At 36.8% G+C, this 11085-nt stretch overlaps 1 protein-coding gene across 1 annotated transcript; it reads right to left on the bottom strand.

Moving 5' to 3' along the window:
- Positions 1 to 4309: 4309 nt before the first annotated feature.
- LOC127873708 (uncharacterized) lies at positions 4310 to 8742 on the bottom strand. Its single transcript, XM_052417662.1, has one exon. The coding sequence runs from the start codon at positions 8299 to 8301 to the stop codon at positions 6232 to 6234; it is 2070 nt and encodes a 689-aa protein (XP_052273622.1). The 5' UTR covers positions 8302 to 8742; the 3' UTR covers positions 4310 to 6231.
- Positions 8743 to 11085: the final 2343 nt, after the last annotated feature.

Below are 11085 nucleotides of genomic sequence, written 5' to 3'. Positions count from 1 at the left end.
TTGTGTTTAAATTATGACATTGAACCTTACCATTTCATATTCTCTTTAACCATAACAAATAACTATTGGATAGCAATTCAATCACTCAATGACATTTGGGAATTCACCTAGTTCAATAGTGCAGTTTCTTCTCGAATGAGCTCTTAAAAATAATATTTCAAAGTTTTTTGTATTATAAAACTATGCTGTCCTCACAATAGCATTTTTCAGCCTGAACCAATAAACCTTAACCAGTGCATCAATAAATTAAACAAGGGCTGTTTGTAAAACATGCATGCCCCTCATATGGGCTGTCAGTTGTAGTGGCAGCCATTGTGTGAATACGTTTTTTGTCACTGTGACCTTGACCTTTGACCTAGTGACCTGAAAATCAATAGGGGTCATCTACCTATGAAGTTTCATGATCCTAGGCATTAGTATTCTTGAGTTATCACCCGGAAACGGTTTTACTGTTTCGAGTCACTGTGACCTTGATCTTTGACCTAGTGACCTGAAAACCAATAGGGGTCATCTGCCAGTCATGATCAATGTACCTATGAAGTTTCATGATTCTAGACAGGTTTTTTTTGGGGCCCGATTTTATAGCCGAAATTCGGCTATATTCCCAATTGCAAAAAGAATACTTTTTTCTTAACCAAATTTTTAATTTTCTTAGTATAAAAAGGGCACATAATTCTGTCAAAATGCACGCAAAAGTTATCTCACTTTGCCTGCCCAGTCCCCTCACGATAGTAAGTAAGTGTACCAAGTTTGAATGCAATAGCTTTGATACTTAATGAGAAAAGTGGACCTAAACACAAAACTTAACCAGACGCTGACGCCAAGGTGATGACAATAGCTCATAACTTTTTTTTCAAATGACCTTGACCTAGTGACCTGAAAATCAATAGGGGTCATCTGCGAGTCATGATCAATGTACCTATGAAGTTTCAGGATCCTAGGCATAAGCGTTGTTGAGTTATCATCCGGAAACCATTTTACTATTTCGGGTGACCTTGACCTAGTGACCTGAAAATCAATAGGGGTCATCTGCAAGTAATGATCAATGTACCTATGAAGTTTCAGGATCCTAGGCATAAGCATTCTTGAGTTATCATCCGGAAACCATTTTACTATTTCGGGTCACCGTGACCTTGACCTTTGACCTGAAAATCAAAAGGGTTCATCTGCGAGTCATGATCAATGTACCTATGAAGTTTCATGATCCTAGGCATAAGCGTTCTTGAGTTACCATCCGGAAACCATTTTACTATTTCGGGTCACCGTGACCTTTGACCTAGTGACCTCAAAATCAATAGGGGTCATCTGCGAGTCATGATCAATGTACCTATGAAGTTTCATGATCCTAGGCCTAAGCGTTCTTGAGTTATCATCCGGAAACCATCTGGTGGACGGACATACGGACCGACATGTGCAAAACAATATACCCCCTCTTCTTCGAAGGGGGGCATAAAAACAATACATTTGATCTTTAAGGTAATCTTTTTTTTTCTGGTTAGTTACTGTCCAAAAAGGATTTTAGGGGATCATGATAAAATATTGAGACAAAATCAGAACTTTGTGGAATTTTAGTGAAATAAGTCTTTCGTTATTTTTAGCTCACCTGAGCTTTTGTGACCGGTCTTTGTCCGTCGTATGTCCGTCCGTCTGTTAACATTCGCTCGTAAACACTAGAGGCCACATTTCTTGTCCCATCTTCATGAAACTTGGTCAGAAGCTTTGTCCCAATGAAATCTCGGCCGAGTCAGTGGGTTGTGCCGGGTCAAAAACTAGGTCACTAGGTCAAAAAAAAGAAAAACATTGTGAACACTGTAGAAGTCACATTTCATGCCCAATCTTCATGTAACTTTGTGAAAATGTTTGTCTTAATGATATCTTGGTTGAGTTTAAAAGTGGTTCCGATCCGTTGAAAAACATGGCCGCCAGTGGGCGGGGCAGTTTTCCTTATTTGGCTATTGAGAAACCTTGTAAACACTCTAGAAGTCACAATTTTTGCCCAATCATCATGAAAGTTGGTCAAAACATTGGTTCAATTGATGTCTCCGACGAGTTCGAAAATAGTCGAGATCGGTGAAAAAACATGGCCGCCAGTGGGCGGGGCATTTTTCTCTATATGTATATAGTGAAAACATGTTAACACGGTAGAAGTCACATTTTTGGCCCAATTTTCATGAAATTTGCTCAGAACATTTGTTTCCTTGATACGAGATTTTGAGTTGAAAAATGGTTCCGGTGTCAGTTGAATTACATGGCTGCTGGGAGCGGGGCAGTTTTCTCATTATGCCCCCCCCCCCCCCCCCACCCTTTTGAAGAAAAGGGGTATATTGTTTTGCTCATGTCGGTCCGTCCGTCCACCAGATGGTTTCCGGATGATAACTCAAGAGCGCTTATGCCAAGGATCATGAAGCTTCATAGGTACATTGATCATGACTCACAGATGATCCCTACTGATTTATTGATTTTCAGGTCACTAGGTCAAGGTCATGATGACCCTAAATAGTAAAATGGTTTCCGGATGATACATGTAACTCCAGAACACTTATGCCTAGGATCATGAAACTTCATAGATATATTGATCATGACTCGCAGATGACCCCTATTCATTTTCAGGTCACTAGGTCAAAGGTCAAGGTGACCCTAAGCAGTAAAATGGTTTCCGGACGATAACTCAAGAACGCTTATGCCTAGGATCATGAAACTTCATAGATACATTGATAATGACTCGCAGATAACACCTATTGATTTTCAGGTCACTAGTTCAAAGGTCAGGATGACCCGAAATAGTAAAATGGTTTCCGGATGATTACTCAAGAACGCTTAGGCCTAGGATCATGAAACTTCATAGGTACATTGATCATAACTCGTAGATGACCCCTATTGATTTTCAGGTCACTAGGTCAAAGGTCAAGGTCACAATGACCCAAAATAGTAAAATGGTTTCCGGATGATAACTCAAGAACGCTTAGGCCTAGGATCATGAAACTTCATAGGTACATTATTCATGACTCGAAGATGACCCCTATTGATTTTCAGGTCACTAGGTCAAAGATCAAGGTCATGGTGACCTGAAATAGTAAAATGGTTTCTGGATGATAACTCAAGAACACTTTTGCCTAGGATCATGAAACTTCATAGGTACATTGATCATGACTCGAAGATGACCCCTATTGATTTTCAGGTCACTAGGTCAAAGGTCAAGGTGACCTGAAATAGTAAAATGGTTTCCAGATGATAACTCAAGAACGCTTATGCCTAGGATCATAGGTACATTGATCATGACTCATCGATGACCCCTATTGATTTTCAGGTCACTAGGTCAAAGGTCACGGTGACCTGAAATAGTAAAATGGTTTCTGGATGATAACTAAAGAACGCTTATGCCTAGGATCATGAAACTTCATAGGTACAATGATCATGACTCGCAGATGACCCCTATTGATTTTCAGGTCACTAGGTCAAAGGTCACGGTGACCTGAAATAGTAAAATGGTTTCAGGATGATTACTCAAGAACGATTATGCCTAGGTTCATGAAACTTCATAGGTATATTGATCATGACTCGCAGATGACCCCTATTGATTATCAGGTAACTAGGTCAAGGTCACAGTGCCAAAAAACGTATTCACACAATGGCTGTCAAGGTCACGATGACTCAACTTTGAAAAATGGTTTCCGGATGATAACTCAAGAATGCTTACGCCTAGGATCATGAAACTTCATAGGTACATTGATCATGACTCGCAGATGAAATAATGATGAAACTTGACCAGGATGTTTGTCTGGACAATATCTAGGTCAAGTTTGACATTTGGTAAAGATTGAATGAACCGACTCCTCTCAGGTGAGCGAACTAGGGTCATCTTGGCCCTCTTGTTTTTTATCCTGGATCAAACGATCGGGGGTATATTGTTTTTTGCCAATCTGTCTGTCTGTCAAGTCATTCATTTATTGTATTTGTGTGTCCCAAAATTTTAACATTGGTCATAACTTTTGCAATATTGAACATAGCAAATTGATATTTGGCATGCATGTGTATCACATGGAGCTGCACGTTTTGAGTGGTGAAAGGTGAAGGTCGTCATCCTTCAAGGTCAAAGGTCAATTATATGGCTTCAAAGCAGCGCAATAGGGGGCATTGTGTTTCTGACAAACACAAGTAAGTACTTCAGGTCACACATTACTTTATCAAATCAATCTTAACTTGTCCCGGGGCATCTGGCATTGAACACATTAGTTGTTTCGAAGGCTTACCTTGTGCTTGGAAACAAATAATACATCTACATGTAAAACACAAATTTTATTTGCAAGTAAAAACCAAGTTTTAATATAAAATACTTTTGAGACAGTTTGAATAAAATATCCATCAACAACACATATCAACTAACAGATAAGACATTTGTATTTGCACATAAATATTCTATATTGCACACGATTGAGTGAGAATGTTTGAATCCAAACCTGAAAAAGTGGCAACTTTTAAGTGATTCATTTATATTTATAACATTTAATAATATTTGCAATACTTTTTATAGTTTTCTCAAAATTGTTTTCAAAAATGAGTAGATTATTAGTATTTCTTAAAAGATGGTGATAGTTTTGGTAATGTTAACAAGAGTAGTGTTATGGCAAGGAATTGTTAGAACTTGTAACAAATGTAACAAATACATAAAAACACACACCTCAGAATTATTTTACCATAAGCACATCTTGATATGAATACAATACTTCAAATAGCGGTCATCCTCTACCATATTGCACAAAGCACTAATATATATACATGTGTAGATATAATGATGACAATATACATGCTTGAAGCTATAAAATATATAATTAAGTCTTATCTAAAAATGAGTCTACTTGCAACAGTCGACAAAATATCAAATTCTAAACTATTTTTTCTTTATTCTTAACAAATGTCATTTAATATATACAATATTGCACACAAGAAAACTGCTTTTTATACAATTTGTTTATTATACGGAAACAAACAAACATGTTAATGTTGATTGCAAAATATTGATATGCTCTGAAAGCTGTTATTGGAAAATGTATCATTCCAAAATACTTTGTTTAATTCGTTCAAACTATACATTTTTATAGAAAACTGGTGCAAAACAATTGTTGAAATAATTATTTTTTTATCTTTCATTCACACATGTTTGAAATACATTTTCACCTCCTTTATGCCTCAGTCACAAATAATCTGGTCGCCAGCCGATGTGTCAGATCTCCAGGCATCTGGAAGACAAGACACGTTGGAGCCGTCCGCCGTCCACTGGGTGACTCAGTTTTAATACATCAGTCACAAATAGAGACCGATCAGCAGACAACGTATTTTTCCGATCATCAGGCGGGCGCCTGGCCGATGATTTGCAGTCACCAGGTCATTTTGTAGCATCAGGCGGCATGCGGATTAATTTTAAGTCTCACTTAAAATTTTACCCGATGTTGGTTTCGGGAAGAATTGGAGTTGAGATCGAAAAAAGATCAGACAATCAACACACGGTTATCGCATGACATCGGATTCATGGTATGTGTATCATGACAAGCTCCGTCTGGCGTCCATCAGTCATCGCGCGGAGGCCCTCTGGCCATCAGACGGTCACTGACCGATGTATATGTCCCTGGGAAATACCTTGATTTTTGCCAATACACATACAAATGTACAATGAATCAGATGTCGGGCTGGGCGTTGATTGACCTATATTTTTTTGATCTCAACTAGAATCCTCCCCAGGCCAGACGGCAGGTAAAATTTTAAGTGAGAGTTAAAATTAATCACCAGACCAATGAGCGTAAAAATATGTCGTGATGGACAGTGATCGGCCTCTATTTGTGACTGAGGTATTAGTACAGTAATTATTGTTTTTATGATGGTAAGCATTTTATGAGTAATTTTATACATGAATAAATAACGCATGTCATGCTATACTTGTATAAACTACAAACAATATGTAAACACAGGCTTTGATTAACTAAATTTGCTAAAATCATATGAATTGACAACTTATTTGGAACCTTTCTTATAGCCCAAAATGTATTTGATACTTTCCAATAGCTCAAAATGTCATTTTATAAGAAAATCTGAAACAAATCAATGTGGCAGTTGTAAGTATGACTTACAGCCAAAATACTAAGATTAGATTTGACCTAAAAATGTCGTCTCTTTGCCCTATGAAAATTTGCATCAAGTCTATTGCACAATAAAAGGATGAACATACATGTACCAACACTAAAATGCAAACTCTGCATCTAAATCATAATCATAGTCATAAATATCTTCATCATATTCAAAATCATTGTCAGATTCCCTTTCAGAATTCGATGTTCCCCCGCTATCTTCCGTTTCAGGATCAGACACTCGCATGGGGACATGCAATGTCCCGGCATACACATCGTCATACTGATCAAACTTCTGCAGGTCAGCCAGGAGGACAGGTGTCATGTGACCACTGGTCACCATGGAAATGTTATCGATTGGTGGAGGTGTGTGGGCAATAGCCTCTGGGTAATTTTCACTCACTTCGAACATTGAGGTGGTATAAGGGGCATCATTGTTCAGTATGAAAATGCTGCTCTCTGTTGCAGCTTGCAACTGGAAACGTGAGAAATCCGGTTCAATAGACTCCGAATTCACCTTGGTCATGTGATTTGGAGCGGGCATTTTTCTCAAGGACGTCAGCCACTTGTAGCGTATCTCGTCAAGTAAGAGTGTAGGCTTGCCAGGATAGTAAATTAGAATGGTGTCATCCCTGCAACACAGTGTATACGGATTTGCAAAATCTTCATACGAGACTTCAGGAGGAGCAATGTCCCATGTATTGAAAATCTTGCTTTTCACATCGAACATTGCAAATCCTACAGATTTCTTAATGCAGAATTCTTCTGATGGCCCTGTTCTATATCTGTACCACAGAAAAATGTATCGGTCCGACTTGACCGTGGCCCTGGCAAGGCTTATAAACCTTGTACCTGGGATTTGGTAACACTTGTACTCCTGGGTGTGAAGATTGCATAAAAATAAATGCCCAGTTCCTTCCTTGTTGCCTATAATGTACAAATTTTGATTGCAGTAAACCATCGCTGGTGGCACTGAACGACAGTTGGTCAATGTTGTTCTGTAACAAGGATTGTAAAAATCCACTGTTTTGAAACTGTACAAAGATGACTGAACCTTTAAGGTGTCAACAACGAGGATGTTGATTTTCATCATGTCAGTGGGATATGGGAATGAGGAACACAGATACATGTACAGATTATTTTTGTGTGATATCATGTTTCCAATTGTTTGTCTGGCTGGCATTATCTGAATGATCTTTTCACTGGCCAATGGAAAATGCAACCAAGTTTGATGAGTGATGTTGTAAACCATAACTTTAACAAATTTAAGTCCTTGATTACACACAACTGAATACAAGACTGGCAACTTTGCAGGTAAACTGCTTGTTTTGGGTTTGGCAAACATGTCACAGTTGTCCATAAGGGCAACACTTGCAGACATGCTCTCTCGACAGGCTGTTCTCATCTGTGAAGTGGGTTGCATTATCACGCTGGTTGAGCATTTAGAATGTACAGGAACATCCCACATATGTTCACAAATCCACAATTTAATGCAAGAATTCAAGTCTGCACTGTACTTAAGTCTGGAGTCTTTGTCCGCCTCAATCCATCTCTGGACAAGCTTTCTCAATTGGGTATACTTACAATGACGAATTACAAATGGGTCCTCCAATAGTGGAAACAAATACACCACTGGTAATTCAATAATCTCATCATGATAGATTAGATAGTCATGAAATCTTGCTCTGATCATGGCTTCACAGGCAGAAGCCACGTTTGGTAAATTGTGATTCTCAGACAAGTATTTTAAACGAAGACAGTTTGTAAGATCAAGATTTCCAAGCTCAAGGTAAAACTGACTGCAGTAATCTTTCAAATCATCCATTAACAGAAAGTCTGATACCCTGACCATGTCTTCAACATTGGAAATATTCAGTACGATATTTCCTGTGTACATATAGTTCAATGTCTGTTCAAAGGCATCATCATTTTCAACAATGAGTGATTCTGACAAATCTATCGCTGATGTTTGCTTTTCACGCATATCACATGTAAACATGGAGAGGAAATATGGGCTCCACAAAGCTAAAATCGCTCTGTGAGCATAAAAAGTCCTTCCGTTAAGTTTTAATTCAACATCACAAAGTTCACCTGTCTCTCTCTGCCTTAGCAGAGGCTTAATAATGTAATCCTGAGTACTTTTAGAAAACTGTTTCTTTTCTGCTTTCATATACTTTGCCATAATGTTGGTTTATTTGACAATACTATAAACCATATTGAATTTGAAAAAAAAAATGTCAGTGCTTTTCTGCAGACTTTCAATAATCTTCCACAAAGCTTCCGATTTAGTTTTTAAAATGAATGCAAATAATTGTATGTAATGCCTTCCTCCATCCTCCTTTAGCTTTTAACACTGCTTGAAACCACACACTGCTACGGGCATAAATTCTGCATTAACCATGTTAACAACTATGCAGTCATTGTTAAAATGTTTATAACTACATTATCCATATTTATGACATCTTTACACGACTCCACTGTTGCAACACATGTAATTGATATCATGCTGCATTTGTGCGAATCGATAAATTTATCTTTGTTCATTTGATGCATATGTTTTGAATAATTTATTGTTTTTCATATAATATTATGTTTGTGTTTTGACATTTCAACGGAAGTAGACACGCTGCAAAATAACCCACCTTACTGTATTCAGTTTTCAAAAGTGGGCTTTTGTCGACATTTTAAACCGTGCCTTTCATGCAGGGACCTATGTGTTACATGTAGGTTGTGCATTCTTGAATTACGCGCATTCCACGTGATATATATATTTCAATTATTCAAAGGGAAAATCATACACACCTTTTCACATCAATTTCCGAATATATGTGCTTACATTAATTTATATTACATTAATGTTTTTTTCCGAAAGGCCAGCTATCACTTTGATTTCCTGTCTCTGTTGGTGAAACAAGATATATTTAACAACAAGTGAAATTCAGAATATTTCAGTTAAATTTTCAATGAAAAATAAATGAAATATGCTTAACTCTTTATTGCATGATCCATTTCGTGCGGACGGATTGACGGACTAACGAAAGCGATAGAAAACCCAGTCCATGGTGCGCAACACCGATAGGGAAATAATAATACGTTTGCAAAACTGTTTCAAAGTTTCTCAGTGAATATATGGCAATTTTTAAAAACTTTAAGCCTTACAACACAACGTAATTATTTATATACAACAAAACATAAGTTTATCCATACATGGAATATTTTACTGATAAAATCAGTCATTAATTAAACATATTTTGTAAGATTTGTTTAATTAGAAGCAGCCCTATCCACAGGTACCTGAAAAAAATGTGTTATATATATAAGGACCAAATATTGTTTTTTAAGTACCTGTGACCCTAATGTGGAAAATTTGTCTTCGTTTCAAGGTCACTGTTATCATTATTACATATGAACACTTGTGTGACTTCTTTCCTATACTACTTTCTGCAACATATTATTACACACGTTTCAATATGACTAATTATTTCAGATGTCAATCGTAATGACAAACACATATTTGACGTGAGATTATTTTTCTGAAGGATGTAAACACGGATTGAAAGTAATTGATGATTGCAATGGCATACACATTAAAGATCTAGATGTGACGCTAGCGTCAAGAGGTTCGCATGCAATTTGGGTAAACTTTGATGTTTTAACAGCACTTTGATGGTGTTTGGCATGCATTCAAAAGGTTTGCTTCAAGTTTATGAATAGTAGATTTCATTTGATTGTTATATAGGCCGGACATCTAATGTAAAAAAGGCCTTCATGCAATTCCAACGTTAAATTACTTTTAATCCATTGGATATTGTACCCGATCTGAAAGTTTTTAATATCAACTTTGGTCAAATCAAACGCGGGTCGGTTTAATAATATTATTAATCAATATTAATGTTAGAATTGCAGTCCAATAGTTTACATGAAAGACATCCTGTCGAAATGTTGCTGTATTCTCTAACATATATTTTGAAAAGAAACGACGAGCATGCCGGAATGTGCTCGCTAAAAAAATTGACATCGGTAAGAACTACATATATCGTACGGAAAATCGTTTATTATTAAACTTTGCTGCGCTTAGAAATTGGTTTCTTTTATTTAGAAAACCAATTACCGGTAGTTGTTGCAAACATTTGTTTTCTTGGAAATGTTCACTGTGATTGAAACAACACGCGATTGCTTGTCCTTAGATCAAAGGGTTCATACAGACAATTACTTTAAATGAGATATCTGGGTTGTACAGGTTTTTCTTTCAAAGAAACACACAGCAATATGTTTGCCTGTGAACAGTATGTGTTAAAGAATATTTAAATTAGCCATTCAAACTTAGAGCTTTCGAATATTGATTTAATATCAAAATTGAACAATTAATGTATGCATCTGGTTAATTAATAGTCATTTTTTGGAAATCATTTAAATAAAAACTACTTGGCGAAACTCAGATACGATACCGATAATCGAATTTCAGGATTATTTTTGTAAATTAGCGCACGAAAGTGACGTAAATATAAATTCGCTTAATGTCAATACATTCTTACACGAATTTGATAATAGGCTAAATACAGAACCTTCGTACCCCTTACTTGATTATCCTATATCGACAGAAGAAATTATAAGGGCAACAAGACGGTTGAAATAAATAAAGCTCGTGCGCGTGACATTATTGTTTATGAGTATTGTCTGAAACAATCCATGCAATCGTCAGGCCGTAAGAAATATTGTTTAACTGCATACTTGATAAAAAAAAGCGGTTTCCCCGCAGCTGGGCATCCGGAATTATAATACTAATATGTAAACGTGGAGACATATAAAACCCAAATAACTATCGCGGAATTACTTTATTAAGTTATTTTGCAAAATTGTTTACAATCATATTAAATGAACGTCTTAAACAGTTGGTAGAAACAAATGGCATTCTCACGGATGCACAATTCGGCTTTAATCAAAACTGTAGCACGGTCCATGCAAT

This window comes from Dreissena polymorpha, chromosome 3 (genome assembly GCF_020536995.1).
Source record: "Dreissena polymorpha isolate Duluth1 chromosome 3, UMN_Dpol_1.0, whole genome shotgun sequence".
NCBI classification, from domain to species: Eukaryota; Metazoa; Mollusca; class Bivalvia; order Myida; family Dreissenidae; genus Dreissena; species Dreissena polymorpha.
This window is presented reverse-complemented; position numbering and strand designations above follow the sequence as displayed.

What these genes read in the sequence shown, in the direction of transcription:
- LOC127873708 (XM_052417662.1), bottom strand. Translation starts at nt 8,301, where the DNA reads ATGGCAAAGTATATGAAAGCAGAAAAGAAACAGTTTTCTAAAAGTACT.